The sequence below is a fragment of the Clupea harengus genome, chromosome 10 (genome assembly GCF_900700415.2).
Source record: "Clupea harengus chromosome 10, Ch_v2.0.2, whole genome shotgun sequence".
In the NCBI taxonomy this organism is placed as follows: domain Eukaryota; kingdom Metazoa; phylum Chordata; class Actinopteri; order Clupeiformes; family Clupeidae; genus Clupea; species Clupea harengus.
In genome coordinates, this window is record NC_045161.1 from 20,822,493 (window position 1) to 20,844,705 (window position 22,213).

General features: G+C 41.3%; 1 protein-coding gene across 2 annotated transcripts; it reads right to left on the bottom strand.

Annotated features, from left to right (window-relative positions):
• Positions 1-8,708: 8,708 nt before the first annotated feature.
• LOC105900887 (4-trimethylaminobutyraldehyde dehydrogenase A) lies at positions 8,709-21,110 on the bottom strand. 2 transcript variants are annotated; one of them, XM_012828264.2, is made up of 12 exons: positions 20,958-21,110; positions 20,344-20,497; positions 19,026-19,171; positions 18,404-18,533; positions 18,076-18,210; positions 17,413-17,609; positions 12,744-12,884; positions 11,861-12,049; positions 11,286-11,373; positions 10,414-10,555; positions 9,396-9,508; positions 8,709-9,268 (listed from the first exon to the last, which is right to left on the bottom strand). In XM_012828264.2, the coding sequence occupies exons 2-12, from the start codon at positions 20,492-20,494 to the stop codon at positions 9,174-9,176; spliced, it is 1,527 nt and encodes a 508-aa protein (XP_012683718.2). In that variant the 5' UTR covers positions 20,495-20,497; positions 20,958-21,110; the 3' UTR covers positions 8,709-9,173. The 2 variants fall into 2 exon arrangements, with proteins under 2 accessions (XP_012683718.2, XP_031430208.1); XM_031574348.2 differs by having other exon boundaries at positions 20,344-20,526; positions 20,958-21,103.
• Positions 21,111-22,213: the final 1,103 nt, after the last annotated feature.

Consider the following 22,213-nt stretch of genomic DNA (forward strand, 5'->3'; position numbering starts at 1 on the left):
CATTAATGGTGCCATCACATTGCCTATATGTAAGTTACCTTTGCCAAGGGCACTGACACAACCCCATACCATGACAGACCCTGGCTTTAGGACTTGTTGCTGGTAACAGTCTGGATGATCCTTTTCTTCTTTGGTCCGAAGCACACGCCGTCCATTTCTTCCAAAAAAGACCCAAAATACCACCACTGTGTGATGGTCCATCCCAGATGCCTCCGAGCCCAGAGAAGTCGACGGCGCTTCTGGACTCGTTAACATAAGGCTTCCTTTTGGCACAGTAAAGTTTTAACTGGCATTTGTGGATATAACTACGTATTGTAGTGCCTGACAAAGGTTTGCCAAAGTAATCCTGAGCCCATGTGGTTATACCACTTAGATGAATGACGGTTCCTTATGCAGTGCCGTCTGAGGGATCGGAGTTCAAGGTTATTCAGCTTAGGCTTGCGCCCTTGCCCTTTACGCACTGAAATTCCTCCAGATTCCTTGAATCTTTTAATTATGTTATAAACAGTGGAGGGTAAAATATCCAAATCCCTTCCTATCTTTCTTTGAGAAACAATTATTTGTTCACACATTTGTTGGCCAACTAGCGATCCTCGGCCCATCTTTGCTCCTAAAGGACTAGGCTTTTCCTGGATGCTGCTTTTGTACCAAATCATGATTACAATAACCTGTTGACATCACTTGTTTCAAATCACATCATTATTTAATTCATCTACCTCATTACTACCCCTAAATTGCCCCAGTCCCAACTTTTTTTGGAATGTGTTGCAGGCCTGAATGGCCGGAATGGATATATATTTACAAATCAAATGAAGTTGACCAGACAAAACATTAAATATCTTGTGTTCATACTGTCTGCCATGAAATACAAGTCAAGGTACATTTATAAATCAATGCTTTCTTTTTTTTTGCATTTTCCATACTGTCCCAACTTTTTCTGATTTGGAGTTGTACATACATTTTTCCTCAATTAATGTTTTTTCGTTCATTTCGCTCAGGAAGTGTGTTGTGTAGCTTCGCTCACGTAACACATATAGAAATTACCCATACAAGCCTATGTGATATTTTACCCTTTAGTGATTTTGATGCGGACAAACTATTTCTAGTGTCTCGAAGAGAACTTTTAACAGTCTGCAGTATTATAGCTTACTTTACACAGTTTCATTTTCATTTTTTATTGACGGCTTTACACAAAGCCATGGAAAAATAATTGGACCACCATTTTCTTATTTCGACTTATCAGACAGAGTGTCGGGTGTCTTGGTTTACGCCTCAAGAGCGTGGGCCAACTTGAAAAGATGGTACATCTCCAGATGCCGTGAAGGTATGATTTTTCTGTGGTTCAGATATGGCCTTCTATAGTAAGACAATAGTTTTAAATAGGTTGTTTTAAAAGACAAGTTGTTTACCTGCAGCCTACTTGTAGTGCATAAATGGTTGAAAAGAAAACTCTAATTTGTACCACAGATGACGTCCCATCATTGCCTCTGCAAGAAACTGGTTATAGCTCAGTCAGACCCATCATGGATGCACAGACGATAACTGCCCTGACGCATTCTTATACTCCCGGTATTCCAGACGACTTCGTCACTGAGCAGAGTGACGACCGGGATGGGACAGAAAAGCCAAGAGCCTGTTCTTGACCTATAACCCTAATCCTCTGATACTGGAAAAAGACCTTAATGTTCCATTGGAGGGAACAACCCTGATGGCCACTGCCGCAAGTGTGATGTGAACCATGTAACAGGGGGGTCGTACTATTATTTTGGAATTGAAGATTCGGTTGTGGCAGAATTTACATCTTCTTTTTACATCTACATCTGAGAGATTTAATAGACACGCTTACAGCTAGAGTTAATATTGATGGTCTACTTTTGGTCTACCTTTATTCCGCTTGATGTGATTCATTGTTTCCTTGTTATCCGTTCTCAAGTGGCGGTTTGAATACAAAAAGTATTTAAATAATGTATTGAATACAATAAATCAGTGTAATAAGCAACATGAATTAATTTGAGTATTTTATTACAGGACGTTTTTTTGTTGTTTGTTTTTTAAAAAGACCTCTATACACTTCAGTCATTGTTTGACAAAGTCCTGGTGTTGGTCTCAGGTGTCCAACCAACCAGTCAATTTTAGGCCTCACATCCAAATCCTTACACTGTAGGCCTCACATCCAAATCCTTACACTGGTCTCTTTTTTTCCTTTCTTTTAATTCCACAATATGCAAGGCCAAGCTCTAACCACATTTCAAAGCAATCTGAAATCTGGCCACCACCCCACCTCTTCTTGTGATGCCAAGTGTACCAATGGCTATCATGTTGTTGACTGAAGGCCTAACTAATTCCGAGCCTTTTTTTCAGCTAGGTAAAAGCAAACTCTTGCTGGAAAACCTCATAAGGGAAACTATTTAATCTATGCAAAAAATCCTGTGGCTTCCTATGGCTATGAAATGTGTTGCAGAAGGCAGTGAGGGGTGTGGCCACATTAATATATGCCTTTTGCACCTCTGATAAATGATAAAATGATTAAATTACCGTGTGTCAGAGTGCTATCCATGTTTCTGATAGCTTTCTCTTTGACTTGTCTACTTTCCCAATACAATACCCGAAGTAACTAATTTGACCGTAAAATCCAACACATTGTTGGTAATATATTAATATATACATATACGCCTAAAGGTGTGTGTGTGTGTGGGCGCGCGTGCCTCATAACTAGTAACTAGTGTGCACTAGTTCCCTGACAACTTATATGCCTGACTTGACTGCTCTTGCCAGGTCAAAAAGATGCCATTTCTCTCATTAGATGGCAAATGTAGGCAAATTACATGCAAGTTAATAGGCATGTTAGTCAAGCAAGCAATTAAGGTTCATTTTTGTAACAGTATGATGTAATTCACCTCATATTATCCACTTAATGTTTTGCTTGATGTGGTATGGTTCAGCTGGACTGAATATTGAGGTATCTGAGGCTATTTAATTATAGACAGATATGCAAATTGCAGTGTACTTTTGGCCACAACAGATGAACTGCTTAACCCTAATAATTACTCATATCCTCCGGCCCCTGACTTTGCCTCAGTTTCAAGAACCGGCCCCAGCTCCAAACTACTGTAATTGAAGAGCCCTGGACTACATGTTATCACAAGGAAGTCACAAGGGCATTAATAGAACATTGGGTTGGACTTGCTCTACCAGTTTTTCACATTCATCGTTTCTGCTAGTCTAATCTTTCTCTCCGCTTCTCAACAACTTCATCTCAATCCTTGTTTCAAAATAAAGTCCCTTCACACTTTTCTGTATGGCTAAAATGACACGCTTCAGCAGACACACACAGAGATGCTTCATGAACCACCTCCACGGAAAGCCAGCAATAAACTTCAGATCTACACATCCAGCCTCCTGACTTTTGTTTAAGAGTGTAAGACACACCACACCCGGGGACAGTTAAAGTGGCACTGAGACTAAGGTTTTGGTCTTAGGTATCTGCCCTCATGACAGGAAGTGGTGCTTTTCCTGTGTGTGTGTGTCAGAGAGTGGGTGATTCATTGTGATTAGCTTATTTCAGCATGGAGACACCCTCTAAGCGTGTTGCTCAGAGAATGGCCTACCTGACTGTAGGAATGTGTTGGAATTTATATAATTCATTCAGGTAGAATACAGATGCTAATGAGTCAAAGTCAGAGTACATATCCAGGGGTATGGGTTACAGAGTCAGATGATAATGTACTTGTCGGCCACAACAGGAGCATAGCAATATTCAGTTCCATCAGTCCCTCATATGAGCATTTCTATGCTCACATAAGAATTACAGTTTTTCTCGATTGCTAACACACAGTTTTTGAAAGCATGCCTCGTTTCCTCAAAACTCTAAACACAAATCCCAAAACCACTCACACAAAATGCAAAACCCTTTATATATCCTGCAAAAGGCAACTTTGCTTTCAAAACAGTGTTATGTCACCTCAAAAGGGTACTTTGTTTTCTAATGACAAACACAGCCCATTATATGAGTAGACATAAGCATCGATTGAACACTGATGTTCTCAATGGAAAACACTACTATGAAATGGGAAAACACCAGTATGAAGGCCTTATCAGGAACATTATGTTACTATACGCTTACTCCTGTAGTAAAATATAACTGTATAATGTTTTTACGCAAATATAAAACAACACACAAATATACAGTAACAACTAAAATATTTCTTTATTTTTTCCAAAAGTGCTGTAGCCTATACATCACAGCAAACACAAATGAATGTGTAAATGATTTGCACAGAACAAACAATAGGATATAGGCCAGTACAGTCAAAAAAAAAAAGAAAGAAAAATGTAAAATAAAAAAGGACAAAAAACTACTGCATCCTGTTCTAGCTCAAGACAATATTGACAATGTGCTATCAGAAATAGACCTACACAGTGTTGTGAATGTTGTTGCATTTTGTGTGAGTGGTTTAGGGATTTGTGTTAAGAGTTTTGAGAAAACGAGGCATGCTTCATGTGTGTAAGCAATCGAGAAAAACTGTAACATTGGATTGGATTACAATACAGTACAGTAATGTGTCAGTGCTGATAGGACGCAATCAGTTGTGGAAATGTATATGACTTACTTGCACATAGTCATAGCATAACTGTTTGACTCTGTCAGAGTTTCTGACAAAAGGCACCCTGTACACCTGCTTCATTCTCAAGGTGTTCCGCCTTAGAACAGTCCACTGTGGCAAACACTTTGTATTTGTTTACGTAATTTTACAGATACAGTACAATGGAAAATACAAGAATACTATGCTCCTGATAAGGCATTCAAACTAGTGTTTTCCTGTCATAGTAGTGTTTCTTACCTATTCCCTCTTCTGAATGTCCAGAGAATGGATGCAACTGAGAAGCGGCTTATATTTGGTTTAACCCTCTGGCCAGCCTCCTGCATGGTCAAACCATGGTTGACCATTGACCACAGTGGCCCGAATCTCATCAGAGATAATGGCTCTCCTTCTTGCTCTTTCTCTTCATCCTCTTCCTCTCACTCCTCTGCCTTTCTGATCACCTCTCACTTCAATGTTGCCATCAATTGTTCTCCAAACCAGGAGCTAACCTGTGGCCATCATATTGCTAAAGCTTTGATTTCAAATTGCAGAACAGCCTTTGAAATGGAAGTTTTGCCAATTGAATAGCAGTGTGTTCTGTCTGAACACAAGGAGGTTTTGGCATTGATGAAGTGTGCAAAGTAGAGAGGATGGTGTTTAGTGTTTTGAAGAAAGTGTGGTTAACAATTGAAATTTGTGTCTAAAGCAGATAATTGTGTGTTGTGTTTTGAAGAAAGTGCGGTTAACAATTGAAATTTGTGTCTAAAGCAGATAATTGTGCTTATAGTTTAGCAGAATTGGTTTAGGGAGTTGGCACATGAGTTACAGGTTGTGGTCATTGTGCCATAAGTTCCAGTTTTTGAATGTAATCAATCGAGAAAAACTGTAATATGTGTAAACAACCACCATCTATATGGAGATTCCCTTCTGTCATGTATGTTTGTGTCTTCTTGGTGGGCAGCCTCGGCCATGACAAGAAGTGCTGAATCAGGAACAGTTTCCAGAGGGGTCTTCCAAGCACATGGATGGCAGGTTGAAGTGTACGGGTGTCCAAGGGCCATGTATCCATTGTGGCCATAGGATTGTCAAGTCCTTCACTTTAGTGTGGGTATGTGTATCCCTGGGGGAGGGTGGACAGTCCATCACCTTAGCACCTTAACCTCTACCTCTGAATGGACATGAGATGTTGGGTGACCCTGGGATTCCAAATTCTTAACTGTGTGTAGATCAAATTAATCTCACATGAGAAACCAACAACAGTATTGGGGGTTAACGGAAGATTAAGCATTTGACTGTGAGAGAGAGGGGGTGGGGGAGGGGGTTGGTAGTAGTCATTACATTCTTTCTAATAAACACAACAACGATCGCAACAATGAACAAGCATTCATTAAAAAAAAGAAAATGTCACGTCTGTGCTCCGGCCACGCCCCCCTGTTCGGTTGACACACACACCTCTGCTACAGCCTGTAAAATTAATTCGCTCATCTCCCCAATCGCCTGCAAATAATGTTTTTTTAGTCTTCTGTTCTGTTGATGGCTGGCAAACAACAACCTTAGAAGGTTTGGGTCACTTGTGGCACATATTATTCACTCATTTTAAGCCATCAATCTACCTCAGGGTGAACAAAATGAGCCAAAACTGAATATAACGGAATTCACCTAAAAGGAATTCACCCTTTTTTTTTTTAAGGGGGGGGGGGGGGGGTACGTAGCTGGAGATTGAATAGGGACTTTAAGCAGTGACGTTAGAGGGACGGCTACGGCGTCCACGAAACATTCCAACGGGTTGCCGTAGTAGTGGTATCTTAACTGCGTCAATTACCGGTACGCGTCAATTATAGGACACTTTCAGCGTTGTCATGTTTACATTCACTCTCGTGAGTGACTATGGAAAGAAACGTAAGCTCCCACAAAAATATGGCATTTAAGCTTTACTTTTGAAAAAAATGTACTCTGTAGAACTAATTTAAACTTGTGAAATAGTGTTGTACTTTTGCGTGTACCTTATAGTGTGGGACACTTAGCGGCGCGACGAATATTTAATTTCGTCTTAAAGTTGTACTGTCAGATTTATTCTCTCCAGATGAAGTTTGACTGTGATTTTAAACTGTCATTTCAAATGCTAAAAACAGCTAGCATGATGTAATGTAAGTACGGATGCTTACAGAGACCAAATCCGATTACTCTGGTCGTTTAGACCTATGTCAATATGAAAGGCACTTGTTGAGAAATTGGGCGGGAGAATAACGCGATTTGGTGAGGAAGGTCGCCTTCCGTAGTTGCGTTTACAGTTTAACTTAAACAAAGTTGAATTAGATTAAAATGTTGTATTTCCACGAACAAAAGTACAATTACAATACCGTTATAATAAATGTCTTCATTTTTAATACATAACATACATAATCATGCCATGTTTGTTTTGTGCATGTTTAAGTGAATAGACTGCACCTACAACTGAATCAGGTCAAAGAAAGCCCACAAATAACCCAAATTAAACAAAAATAACACTAGTTAGATTAACATTTGCTTGTCAAAACATATTGTGACACCGTAAGTTTGGCTAACCCTATACATAACGTGAATCTATAAATAGACTTAGCATATCGATTTTTCAACAAACTGCCCGATAACTGATGCATCTACGCTAATCGACTATCACTAAGCAACTAATTGTAACTCTCAACGGCTACTTCTTGGGCAAACTGACGTTCGCTCTGACCATCATCTTGGGTGCTGGCAACTATGACATGTCTATGAACAAACAGGAAAATCGGTCAAATTAGCGGGTATCTTTAACAAATGTACTAATAATCCATAAAGCTACTAACGGTGGAATCGAATATAAACGAAATGACAGTGTCAAATACGATAAAAACGTATAATGACCTGCTTGAAATCCTTACGTATTACTGAGTACGTCAAACCAGTGGCTCTCCCGTAGTAGACAGTTGGGCTACAACAGCAGGAAATGTCGAGATAGAATCTCGCGTGCGCAAACTGTCACTCGAACGCCGTAGCCGTCCCTTCAACCGTCGCTGCTTAAAGTCCCTAATGTCTGAAGGGGTACGGGACTGTAAAACGTTTGGGAACCACTGCTCTAGGAGGTGCCACGATCCCACGCCTCCAAATGGAGACTGACACTTTGGTTACAACACCAAAACGAGTCCCTCGATGCAACTGCGCGGCCAGCCGAAACACACCAAACGAGTTTTTAAATCGGCAGACGCTTCAAAAACATCTTGGCAAAGTGCGTCGGGCAAAACAGCCGCAGGGGCACCAGGCCTACAAAATGCACATACCACATGGGACAGGCAAACACAGCATGCTGAAACAAACTGTCGTCTTTTGTTGCGGATTCCCTCAAAACGTCCTCAATCAGAAGCTCAGATGTTTTGTTCTCACCGATTTTATTGTAGTATTTAAGCCACAATACGGAGATGGTCCACGGATATATCTTTCTGTATGAATGGCGCGTTTGCCTTTTTAAAAGTTACCTGGTAACTCCCGCCTATCTTTTGTTTGGTTGACCCCTACGGCCAATTGGATCTAAAGCTTAATTTATATTTATTGGAAAGTGTCGACAGACTAAGCATATATTGGGCTTAATCCCGCTATCTGAACTTTACTCAATCAGAACGTGTTACCTGTATGGCACCAAGCCCATTTTCTAAGACGCGAGCGGCAGAATTCACCTCCCAATTTTAAAAAGTAACGGCTGTTTTAAATAATTCAATTCATACCTCGTGAGTTAATCCTTGTCCATCAAATACAAGGATATTACTATACAAACCTCAGAAATAGGGTTGTCTTGGTCCTGATAATAAACAATGAAGCCAATTGTTGCGAACGGGACTTTTCTATGTGCAGAAGTTCCAACAGAGCTCCCTAACTCACATCCCAACCTGAAGGGTCCAGCTAAGCTATCCCAATGAGAGAGCTCGATGGTAGACTTATACCCTGCTGTACACCGCTATAAGGGGGACCACCTATGCATTTGATCTGTCGGACACAGTGTTGGCCTACAACACTCGTGTCCAGACATAGAACGAGTGAAAATCGCTTACCTGTCCCGTTCACAATGTGTGGAAGTATAATTTTCAAAATGGACACAAATAAAATAGAATATTTTGCGAAACTAATTATTTTTATTTCACAAGTGACAAAACACTTAACATACATTTTAAATGTGTGGAAAAACTGTCAGTGTCTGTAATGCTTAGGATACTTCACACCCTATGAAGGTATATTTAACAAGAAACGGGACTACAAATAATCTATGCACCACTGATTACAGAAATGACAGAGTCAAATTGTTTTCTTTAGAACCTACAACCTCTGATGTACTTAAACAGTTAGCTTGAATTGTGATAAGGAACTTTATACAACCGGACTCCTAAATGGTTCTGAATGCACTCGTGCTTTGCATCAAGGTCAGGGGAGTGCCGACTAGGAATACCATGCTGCATTATAAAAAAATGTTTGGACCTTACACAGAGTAAAAGCAAGAACGTTACTATTGTATGTGAAGCTAGCATTAGTCACAGTGCTAAGGGAAGGGTAGGAGACTTGGGTCACAGTTGGCTCATATTGTTAGAAAAGGCTGTCAACGTCTCCCATCTCAACAACCACAGTCTTCAGCTGAGAGTAGTACTCAATGGTCACCTGGCCATTCTCCCTGCCAAAGCCTATGTTTAGGAAAAAAACAGGTGTCAGTCGTTTCTTACGTATACAAAACACGGTAACAGAATGTCTATGCCATGTTCAGTTACGCTCAGGCAGCCAACCGCCATGTTAGATCCAAAGCCTTTGTACCTGACATCTTGTAGCCACCGAAGGGCACCTCCACCGGGCTGACGTTGTAGTTGTTGATGAAGCAGGTTCCTGCCTGCAGGTTCGCGGCCACACGGTGAGCACGGGCCACATCCCTACAGGAGAGTGGTGATGAAGAGCTGAGACTGAGGATGCACTTGAAACAACAACTGGGGGTACTTTAGCTTTTATTGGGATGGTGAGCAGAATTCGTATCCGTCAGATGGCTTTGAATAACCAAGAGGCCCTTGTTACACTTATCTGTGGAGAAGCTTGCTGGCTGCTTTCAATCAGTGCATCAGCACACATTAACATTATTTCATACATCTGTAAACAATGTGTAGAATATCGCCCCAAAAATGTATAGTAGAGTGCATCACAGGTCATTGTTTGTTACTCTCAGGAGACCTGCTCTATAAGGATTGCCTCACCCAATTTATACTGATCTGTTACTGACTCAAGATAGCACACTGCAAAATACTGGGGAAAAAGTTGGGGTCAGCTGGTCAGCATTCCTTGTTTTCTGCTGTCGCCTGTCCCAATTTCATTTTGCGTTTTTCATAAAAACATGAAAGGCCCTCTCTAGAGCCGATGTTGTCCACTCTGGTCTATTGTAGAAACATGGTTGTGCAACAAGGGGGGCTCCGTGGAAGAGGACCTGCTCCCTACGTAGATATGAAGGGCTCATTCTGAGCTAACGAAAACACAACGATTCGTAGTTCCAGGTGACTATACACACTGAAAACATAATTACGAATACCATATTCCATTTTCCATTTCCGCTCCTAAATCCTACTCACTGCACCTTTTAAATAAAATCAATTGCAAATAATTCAGGAATTCCATGACTTTCACAGGAAATCCTTGAATTTGTGAAAACACAAGATCACAAAATACTGCAGGGACTGTGTAGATGTGCTGGATGGCAACAGACCTGGTGAAGACGCCTTAGGCCAGGCCATAGGTGCTACTGATGGAGGAGTATTATTTAAATGTAAAGCGGGTGAAGATGAGTTGGTACCTGGTGAAGACGCCCGAGGCCAGGCCATAGGTGGAGTCGTTGGCTCTCTGCAGGACCTCCTCCTCCGTGTCGAAGGGCAAGACGGACATGACGGGCCCAAAGATCTCCTCCTTCACACAGGTCATGTCATCCCTACAGTTGTCTGTGAGCACAGGATCGTTTTACACTCATTAATCAGAATTCTTTTAATGGCAAAGTATATTTACACATACAGGAAATTAACTTGGTGTGGTTGGTGCATAGGACATAAAACACATAACATACCAATAAAATAGCAAAAACAAGAATAAAAGACAAATGTTTTACAAGATAGAATATTAAATAATAACAAACAATTTGGGCACGTGCAGGGCTAAGATGCAGTGAATTGGAATTAGCAAACTCAGAGTCAGTGTGATGAAGGGGGCTTGTTTGTGAGCCCCACTGCCGTGGGGCAAACCCATCGTCTCAACAGATACATGTACGTAGCACTGCAGAACACCGGTTTTACTAGCCTATATCATCTCTCTAGCTAAACACCCTAGATGAATTTATTCAGTAAATGCAGATTCTGGTAACACTTTTACCACCTACTAAGGGTGTCTAAAATAATGAATGTGGCGATTCGTCAGAATGTTTTGTCTTCGATCTCCATATGCAATGAATCAATCTTTTTGTTTGCATGTTAAGTCACTCCAACCCCTAACTATGTTTTAATATGAGAGTTTAAATATGAGAGATAGTTCAGTAACTTATTTGTGTTCTTTGTCGTGTCTGTTATTTAATGTCTTTAGATCATTCCATAACACATTTAAGTCTTTAAAGTAGTTTTACCGTTATTTCTCAGATTTACTGTAGTTAAAAGGAAAACACACAGTGAACACGTTACCCACCCAGCACACATGGAGTCATGAAGTAGCCTCCCTTCAGTTTGGGGTCGCTGGGAGCAAACGGCTCACCCCCACAAAGCACCTTGGCTCCCTAGAATACACACCACAACAAAGGACATTCAGGAAATAAAGAGGGGACGAACCAAATCAGTTAAAACTAAATCCTCTGGGCTCTGTGGATAACCAACTCCCAATAGGATAACTTCCTGCACTGAAGACATGGAAAACTAACCATTAAGGTATCAGGTTCATGTACCTTGGCTCCCTAGAATACACACCACAACCAAAGACATCCAGGAAATAAAGAGGGGGACGAACCAAATCAGTTAAAAAAAAATCCCCTGGGCTCTGTGGATAACCAACTCACAGCCAAAGCAAACAAACCAAACCACAAGTCAATATTTCAGCAGTGTTTTATCACATTGCTAATACGATGCGATGGAACCACAAGTAATTGAATGACGAACATTCATCTGTGGTTTGCTTAATGTTGTTGTGTTACCTCCTGGTATGAAATGAGTCGTATAAATAAAGTTTGATTTGATTTTGATATATGCACTGACTGTGTGGAACTGTACCTGTTTCTTAGCCTCGTTGACAAAGCCCAGCACCTTGTCCAGGTGTGGCCTGCTGATCAGAGCCCCCATGCGGGTGGCCTCTAGCTGGGGGTCCCCCACAGGGATGACCTTGGTCCTCTTCACCACCTCCTCCATGAACTGGGGCATGATCTCCCTCTGGACGTACACTCGGGTGCCGTTACAGCACACCTGAGCACAGCAGCAGATAAAAAAAATAATAATAATGTAGTCAAATTGCCATGCCTGCATTTCTGCACTTTCATTCATTTGTTTGACTTTCAACTTGAATGAGTCGCAAATCAGAAATAAGGATCAGAGTTCATAATGATTGACAATAATCAATAATCCAATGAATCTTATATTGTTTTTTGCTTTTAATTGGACTTGGGTTAAACTGTAAGGGTTTCTGGTTGATTTTCCTGATATACGAGATGCCCTAGAAGAGGTGTGAGGTCATAGGCGCCCCCCCCCCCCTCTCAGGTCATGTCAAAGTGTCTTTGTATTCCCTATACCCCCACCTACAGGCCTCTCACACATCTGTTAATCAACAACTTCCCCTGTGAAACCAACAGTGTGAAGCTTCCCGTCTCAGGAATAGCAGACTGATGCATATTCATGGAGGGTCGGGGCTATGGTGACACCCCTTATGCTATGTAGGATACTAAAACTGGGACTGTTTCAATGTCTAATCAGAGATATAGGTGAATCTTTTGAGTAAAGCCTCCCTCTCTCCATTGATGCATTATCTCCACCAATCTAATGCCATCAGACTCACACGTGACAGTTTGTGTCCATTTAAGAAATGACATAACATACTTAAATCTTAATGAATAATTGTTATAAATTCTCCAGCGTTTCTGTCAGCCCTGCGGACTTCACATACCTCCCCCTGGGTCAGGAAGTTAGCCATGAGCGCACCCTTCACGGCATTCTCCAGCTCACAGTCCTTAAAGATGAGCAGGGGAGACTTGCCCCCCAGCTCCAGGGTCACCTGCTTCACCCCTTTAGAGGACATCTCCATGACCTGAAAAGGAAAAACACAATTCTTTCTCAGTGCCACCTTCGTAGGGTCTGAATACTTATGACCATGTGATATCAGTTTTTCTTTTTTAATACATTTGCAAAAATTTCTACATTTCTGTTTTTTTTCTGTCAAGATGGGTTGCTGAGTGTACATTAATGTGATTAATCGATTTTAGCAAATGGCTGCAATGAAACAAAGAGTGAAAAATGTAAAGGGGTCTGAATACTTTCCGTACCCACTGTAAATGTAAATGTTAAAGGTACAACCTACGCACTACGCGTCACACATTAATCACATACCACATCAGTGCCCTTGTGTACTTTTCAATAAGAGCCAGGGACTTATCCGAAGGAAGTAGTGCGGTTTTCTAACCGAGATGATATCATGCTACTGCATCATTCCTCTAAGCCTATGATTCATAATTGGATTGGACTGGTTCATATGGCCTGGTTTTTTTTTTTTATGTCTGCTAGTGCATGTGTAATGGTTCAAGTACCTGGGGGCATCCAATGAACACCGACACTGAGCTTGCAACTCTATTGAGTCCTTTAACTAGCCCAACAGGCTGCAGGCTGCAGACTTAGGCCCCTGTTCAGTCATTTTGGCTTAGGGAGATTCCTAATTGAGTGACATGACCCAGGAGTATCTACAGTAAGTGGCAACCATGATAAAGAGCTGGTCGAATTCTCGAAATGCTTAGGAAAAGTGCTCTAATGTTTCCTTTCGTATATCCTTACCATAACATAGTGTACACTGGACCATGCTTTATGAAAGAAAGGAGATAGTACCGACACACAATTCCTTGTGGCAGTGACAATAACCCAATAACCTATTGTAAATGCAGTCAGATTGTCTTTTCCCAAGTCCTTATGAACTGTACTTCACAGCTTTCCTTGACCTCATGACGTTTTTCATTGATATAATATATTAAATATACTTCCCTTGTGGTAAATTTACATTGAAATATTACAACATGCAGCATGTGTTGCAGCCGTCTTCAGCCAGTTGTGCATTGTTGTTGTATCTGTGGTTGAGCAGTTGGTGATATTCAGTGTGAAAGTGAGAGGATTGGCCTCTGTGGTAAATCCCCACCAACCGCACAAGGAATTTCACATCTTCCTGTGTATGGCTAAAACTACAAGCTTCAGTCTTAAGAAGAAGGAAAGTGATTCATCACAGCAAATTGTGCCATTAATTGCTTTTTAAATTGATTGACAGCACTAGAGCAGAAAAACCTGCTAATGTTTCATGGACAATTGTGAATGCCAATGGCAGTTCTCCACAGAGTAGAATAAACCTGCCTGATTACCTGCTGGTAAACATGTCTTGCTGGAGACTTATCATTATAGCTTGAGCTTAAACATTCACGTTCCTCGACCAGAGACCCCCCTCTGGTGTCTTGGTGTCGTTTTCTGTTTAGGTCCAGTCATTGTACAACTCTTTACATAGAATATATCACATACAGTGGGGAAAATAAGTATTTGAACCCCTGCCGATTTCGCAAGTTTGGCCACTTGCAAAGAAATGTGTGATCTATAATTGTAATGGCAGGTGTATTTTAACAGTGAGAAATAGAATATCAACAAACAAATCCAGAAAACTGCATTTTATAACATTTATGACTTTATTTGTATTTGATGCAGAAAATAAGTATTTGAACCCCCAAGCAAACAGCAAGAATTCTGGCTCCCAATGATCAGTTATGTGCCCAAGAAGCACACAGATTAGTCCTCATTAGGCCTAACAAGGTACACCTGATCTCAACTGGTGACGTGTATAAAAGTAACCTGTCTAAAGAATCATACTTCACACCTTCAACCTCACCACCATGGGCAAGACCAAAGAGTTGACCAAGGACGTCAGAGATAAGATTGTAGACCTGCACAAGGCTGGAATGGGTTACAAAACCATCGGCAAGCAGCTTGGTGAGAAGCAGACAACTATTGGTGCGATTATTCGTAAATGGAAGCAACACCAGACAACTGTCAATCACTCTAGGCCTGGGGCTCCATGCAAAATATCCCCTCGTGCGGTATCGGTGATCATCCGAAAGGTGCAGAATAACCCCAAAACTACACAGGGGGAGCTTGTGAATGATCTCAAGGCAGCTGGGAGCAGAGTCACCAAGAAAACCATTGGCAACACACTACGCCGTAATGGTTTGAAGTACTGCAGCACTCGCAAGGTCCCCCTGCTCAAGAAAGCACATGTACAGGGCCGTCTGAAGTTTGCCAATGAACACTTGAATGATTCTAAGGAGGATTGGAAGACAGGATGTGGTCAGATGAGACCAAAATCAAGCTCTTTGGCATCAACTCGACTTGCCGCGTTTGGAGGGGGAAGAATGCTGAATATGACCCCAAGAACACCATCCCCACCGTCAAGCATGGAGGTGGAAACATTATGCTTTGGGGCTGTTTCTCTGCCAAGGGTACAGGACGACTCCACCGCATCAAGGGGACTATGGATGGGGCCATGTAACGTGGAATATTGGGCTTGAACCTCATTCCCTTCCATTGAAAACGCAACCTTAAGGATTTGGAGAGGATCTGCAAAGTGGAGTGGACCAAAATCCCTGCTGAGATGTGTGTAAAGTCTGACGTCTGTGATTGCCAACAAGGGTTATTCCACCAAGTACTAAGTCATTACTTGCCAACAAGGGTTATTCCACCAAGTACTAAGTCACCTTAAGGAACTAGTTGTCCCCTACTGCCCTCCAAGACCGCTGCATTCCCAGAGTGCAGGCCTCCTTGTAATTCCAAGAATATCAAAAACCACAGTAGGAGGCAGAGCCTTTAGCTACCGAGCCCCCCTCCTCTGGAACAATCTCCCTGCCTCCATCCGAGATGCAGACACCCTACCTATATTCAAATCAAGACTAAAGACATTCCTCTTTAGTGCATCCTATAGCCACAAGTAATTGCGTCAACAAACCCATCACCTGCTGGGCCAGCCAGTCAGCAAGCATAACTGGACATAACTGAACACATAAGAAAAAAAAAAAGAAAAAAAAACAACGTATATCACTGGGCTACAGACAGCGTATGTTGTACCCTGCAACCCTAACAAAGCTTACGACTAAAATCTCCATATGTACCAAACCAAACTAATTGCTAAATGGCAGCATAACTAACCATAACTAATGCTAAACCAAACTAAATGCCAAACCAAACTAAATGCTAAATGCCAGCACAGCTAAACACATCTAAAACACATGCAATACCCCCCTAATCAACATAACTGGGCTACAGACAGCGTATGTTGTACCGTGAAGGAGTGCGGAAGATCCCGGGTACAGCACACGGCGCGTATTGCGACTGTCACCAGCCAACTAAATACTAAATAAAATCCCCATACACCCAGCCAGGCAGCCCCTCTCTCTCCCTCTCCTTTCTTATCACATTGCTAATGCCTATAATAACCCACCCACTGTTCTTTTTCTTTCTCTCCTAATCTAGACTATCTTCGCCATGGGACGCTGCTGTAGTCTCTCCACCCGGTCTACCTGCAGAAACCCTCGACCAATTGCACTCACCGCCACCGCACTGCCGTACACTTACTCTACCTCATACCCTATACTAGCATTTATATACAATATATATTATTGCCACCATCGACATGTTTCTCTGTTCCTACTCCCCTTACCCCTGTAATAGTAACCCTATCAGCACAGTGTATATCCACTAAACTGGCCTTGTCTGTATCATGTATTTACCACTGGATGTCTGTATATATATTATGTACATCTACCAAATGCAGGCTATGTACAACACCTGTTGTTTCCCTTCCCCTTCTGCCACACAACCCTCCCCCCCTTCCCCCCTTCCCCCCTTCCTATCTCCACCCGGCCAACCTCAAGCAGAGGGGTTCCCCCTTATGTGCCGTGGTTCTGCTTAAGGTTCCTTCCTGACTAACAGGGAGTTTTTTCTTGCCCGTGTTGCCATTGTGCTTGCACTAAGGGGGTTTTAGGCTCTGGGCTCTGTAAAGCGCCTAGAGACAATTGTATTGTTATGGCGCTATATAAATAAAATTGAATTGAATTGAATTTTTTGCTAGGGGTTCAAATACTTATTTTTTGCATCAAATACAAATTAAGTCATAAATGTTATAAAATGCAGTTTTCTGGATTTTTTTGTTGATATTCTGTTTCTCACTGTTAAAATACACCTACTATTACAATTATAGATCACACATTTCTTTGCAAGTGGCCAAACTTGCGAAATCGGCAGGGGTTCAAATACTTATTTTCCCCACTGTACATGGTACTGGTTCTTTAGAGTGCAGAGTGGTGCCCATCTCTAAATTAGTTCTTAACACATGAAATAAGCACAATACACAACAACCAAATCTAGAAATCCAAATACAACTCACAGTCCAATGCAAGTCGACTTTACTAATGGCCATGCACTCGGCAGAGCCTTCTCATGTGTTGATTGTCCAAAACAGATCATAAAATGGCTTATATCGGCCCTCTTGTGGTTCAAAAATGCAAACCAGACAACACATGTAGCATTCCACAGTACTTTACCTTCTTTCCAGTCGGGACGCTGCCTGTAAAAGACACCTTGGCCACCATTGGGTGGTGGCACAATAGGGTCCCGGTCTCTGCCGCACCCTGGACCACGTTAAAGAGCCCGTCTGGAGCCCCAGCTTCCTTATAGATCTCTGCCAGTATGACTGCTGTGACGGGTGTCATCGGGGAGGGTTTGAACACCATGGCATTACCTGAAAGCCAGACGCAGAGAGAAACAATTATACTTAAAATTCAACCCAGATCCCTGGGTCACATCACTTTTGGAAATGACATCCTAAATTCTTCGACTGAACACTTCATATGAAATAAATTTGATTTTAACAGGTCACCTGCACATTACAATATATTCTTCTGAACTAATGACACATAACATATCAACACATAATGAGACCAGCGTCCAGTTTGTGTTAATAATAATAATAATAATGGATTTTATTTGTATAGCACACTTTAAAATACAAAGAAATCTCAAGGTGCTTAACATAGTATAGACAGTCACAACAACAATAATACAAAGTAATAGAAGTGCTAATGAAGTGCAGAAAATAGGACAATATAATATACCAAAAAAGATAATAAATTAATTTAAAATAATTAATAAGATGATAATGTACTCTTGCATGGTAAATCAGTCTGACTGAAAGTGACTGAACATACCACATGCCAGGGCCGGAGCAGACTTCCAGGCTGCGATCTGGAAGGGATAGTTCCAGGCACCGATGCCCACACACACACCCAGAGGCTCACGACGGGTGTAGGCAAAGGAGCCTCCTGGGAGCTGGATGTGTTGGCCTGAAGAACACAATGAGGATAATGAAAAAGACAATAGTTTGCTTTTGATAGACCACACTAAATATATAAAAACACTTTCATAATATAAATGACAATATTACAATGCTGAAAAATCCATCAACGTATTGTGAGATACAGAGATACAAAGGTCAATGAGCTAGAGAACTTTGACACACGGGGGGTAAAAACCTACCTGCCAGAGTTGGGGCAATGCCAGCATAGTATTCAATGCACTGCCAGGCTATGTCTATATCCACCTGGGCTTCTGTGATGGATTTCCCATTGTTGACCACTTCCACTCTGGCTATTTCATCTCTGCGCTCCTGTTAGGATGAGATGAACAGGATGATTTAACCACACGGAGATGGTCATCATTGGCTATTTCATCTTCAAGGCATTTCTGGCCTTGTGTTAAATCGTATGTTAAAATGTTAAAAGTTTTCTATTATGCTTATGTTAATTCATTTTTATTTTATTGTATTATTATAGTTAGTTTTTAACATGTTAGCACTCTGAGATTCTTTTGAATGAAGAGTGCATTACAAATAAAATAAATTATTATTATTATTATTATTATCTCTACACTCCTGTAGAGAGCATGGGCCAATGGTGAAGCATGACGCGGCGTTGACCATTTTCACTTGAAAACCAACATGGTGTAACAACGGGGGACGACTTCTTAGCATTAACAAATGTCAGTTTTCTGCTAGCACATTCTAAAGACAAATGGCCGCAAGCTCCATAAAAAACATGATACTATGAAGTTGGCTTCATCCTAGTATACATAAATGTGCAGGGGGCCTGCAAATGTCTACCCTGATGATGCGAGCTGCTTCCAGCATGATGCGGGCTCTCTCCATGCCAGACAACTTGCTCCATTTTAGGAAGGCAGAGTGGGCGCTCTTTATGGCCTGGTCCACCTCCTCTTCTCCACAGGGCACCAGGTCACAGAGCACTCGGCCTAGACAGAGCAAAAGCAGCAGAATCAATAGGCCAGCCGGGAAAATGTTGATTGACACTTCTGTAATCTCATAATTTGTATTTTTCTCAAGATTTACAAAAGACAGCAAACACGGACATGACCTGGATTTTCCGTATATGTGCAGTGAGAAACAGACATCAATATCTAGCTATGGCAGGTTCATTCTCAGGCATACTCGCTAACAATATGACATGTTGTTCTATGAAATCAGGCATGGGTTTATCTCCAGACATTGATGGTTTCTTACTAAACTTTCATCGTGCCTCAAAATTATTTCATGAATCAAGCTCCTATGATGTATTCAATGGCTCTAAAAGACAATTCTGTCTTTGAAAATTGAAAATTGATTAGTGTAACGAATCATTTTTATCATGTATTATTTTGTTTGCATTTTATTTAATGAAATGTAACCACATTCTGATTTGATTATGTCTTTCTTTTCTATCTTGTATATATTAAATGTTGATTATTGAACATACTAAGTACTAACCTGTACTGTCCCTTTAAGAGATTTGGTTTAGTCTGTAGGTAACCCCGTTTAGTCTTCAGTCAACGGTTCCTGAATTGAAGAGAGCAGGCTAATGTCTAGCATATGGGATAACTACATGTTATGTGTGTGTACAGGTATGTTTGAATTCAGTGTATGTTATGTATTGTTTCCTCTATTGTTGTTCTAATGTGTGAAGAGTTTATGCTATATTTGATGTGCTTTCACATGAGGTTTATTCTTGTAAGAGCTTCAGTCAACGGTTCCTGAATTGAAGAGAGCAGACTAATGTCTAGCATATGGGATAACTACATGTTATGTGTGTGTACAGGAATAAATGAGTAAAAACATCAGTTCGTGGTCGTTTTATTGAAGAAAAGAACACAACGCAGAAGGACCCGTTACATTAGCTAAAGGGATTTTTTTCTTGATCCCCTGCGGTTCAGTTCACCCAGGTCTACCAGACCACCTGACACAAAAACCTTATCAACAGGTTCTGTGAAACAGAGTTAATCAATAATCATTTCGCAAACTACTCTAGAGGTTATAAATCCCAATTGACTTTCCAAAATGTCCAACAGTTAATGACTAACAGCGTCTTTCACCCTTTCTTACCCTGTGTGTTTTTAGGTGGCTGCCTGGTCATTTCAGGACATCAACTTACCGGTTGCAGGTTCGTACACAGGTTCAGTAGTCTTTGTGTCCTTAGGTTTCACCCTACTACCATTCCAATAAGTCAGCGGCTCCTTGACCACCAGTGTGCCAGTGGAGACGTTGCAGAACTCGGGGAGCTGAAGAAGAGGTTTCTGGGCCATTTTCTGTTAGATTTAAAGACGCCAAAGACAACCTTATGTTAACAAAATGATTCATCAGACTTGGGGTGATTTTGACAGCATAATTAGTTTGCCAAAAAAAAAACACAACCTTAGAGTGATTGTTCGCTAACCTTACTAGCTAAGATCACTAGCTTACTAGGACGTGTGAAAACTAGCCACAGTTAAGGGTATTCAGGCAGACTCAACACACTTGACAAGTGTTTGACAACCGTTTACTTTAACTGACGTAGCTTTAATGTACCTGCAGGTATATCTGCATGAACTAAGAAACTGTAAAAAATGAAAGCATCACTATTTCAATTCGAGCAACCGTGCATAGCTGCAACATTGTTAACATGCAGATGGTATCTATCGCTAGCCCGCGTTGCATGAAATTGTATTCAGTATGCACTAGTGAGCATTTCTGCTTACAGTACGAATTCACGAAATGATTATTTCATACCTTTCCGTGTGTGGTTCCTGCCTAAAAGCGGGCGTGCGAGGCGACACTATGTTGCACAGTATGAAATACGCCCTGGACTGCTGATGGCACTGTCCTGCTTCACAAGGAAGTGCTAAAACACTCGACATTGAACTTACACACTCCTGACGTAGGCGGGACGGTGGAAGTCCAGCGTGTGATGGACATTAAACTAACCAGTTGAAAACTGGGCTACTTGATCGCTCCCTATTTCGGAATCCTGTTCAATTGGTCGGGAATATTACGTTCATATCATTGTGTCTGGCAAAGATAAATCCACGTCAACAGCTATTTCCGCGATTGCAAAAAATGTTGCACAATCTGTGAACTTGACTACTTTTCTGCGTGGTCAGCATGAGCTAACTTTAAGAAGCTCTTCTACCGTTAAGAAGCTCTTGAAGACCCAACTCTTCACAGAGCAACTTCCTCCCTAACTTGCACTTCTACTAGTACTTAAAGTAATACTATGCAACAATTTGACACTTGAGATATGGTTATAGGCAACTAGTTTTGGTACCATCCTCAAATTCATTTTGATAGCTTAGGGTCATGTGAAGGACACATAAACACCTGTGTCTTCCCCACTAGCCATCCAGGATATGCCCTATGTAGTTATGTGTAACGGGCTGGTACACCCTGCAAAAATGGATGAAAAGCTTTTACACGCATGACATTGCCAGCTAAACTGCCAAAAGACACCAGTTAGTGTGTTGGCAAGCTTCTGTCAGTGTCAGCTAGGCTGTTGGTGGTGTTTGCGAGGTTTTTGCATGCCTTTTAGGTAGTTAGCTTACTAGTTTGGGAACAGATCATAATATTGCTGCTTTAACTTGCACTTACAGCAGTTACATTCCTGCACTTTTTTTCTATTTCTTATTTAAAATAGTATTTATTGTTACACTAGGTCTCTATTGCTCGTAGCTTGATTGTTCTCTCCCTTGTACGTCGCTTTGGACAAAAGCGTCTGCTAAACGACTAAATGTAAATGTAAGGTAACCTAGACTACGTTTTTTATGACTATCACCCCTCATGAGATACAATTATTTTCGATGCACCCATTTTAAAAGTTTTAGACCACTGCCAGGCGAAACAGCTGATAGCTTCGCATATTTTGTACCTAACAGGCCATTAATTAGTCTACATTCTGATGCTTCTGGTTTTGTTTGACCCTCAATAAACTGTCCAGGTTCAATGTGGGTCATGTGCAATAGTTCAACTGAGCAGCATAGGCCTAATGAAAC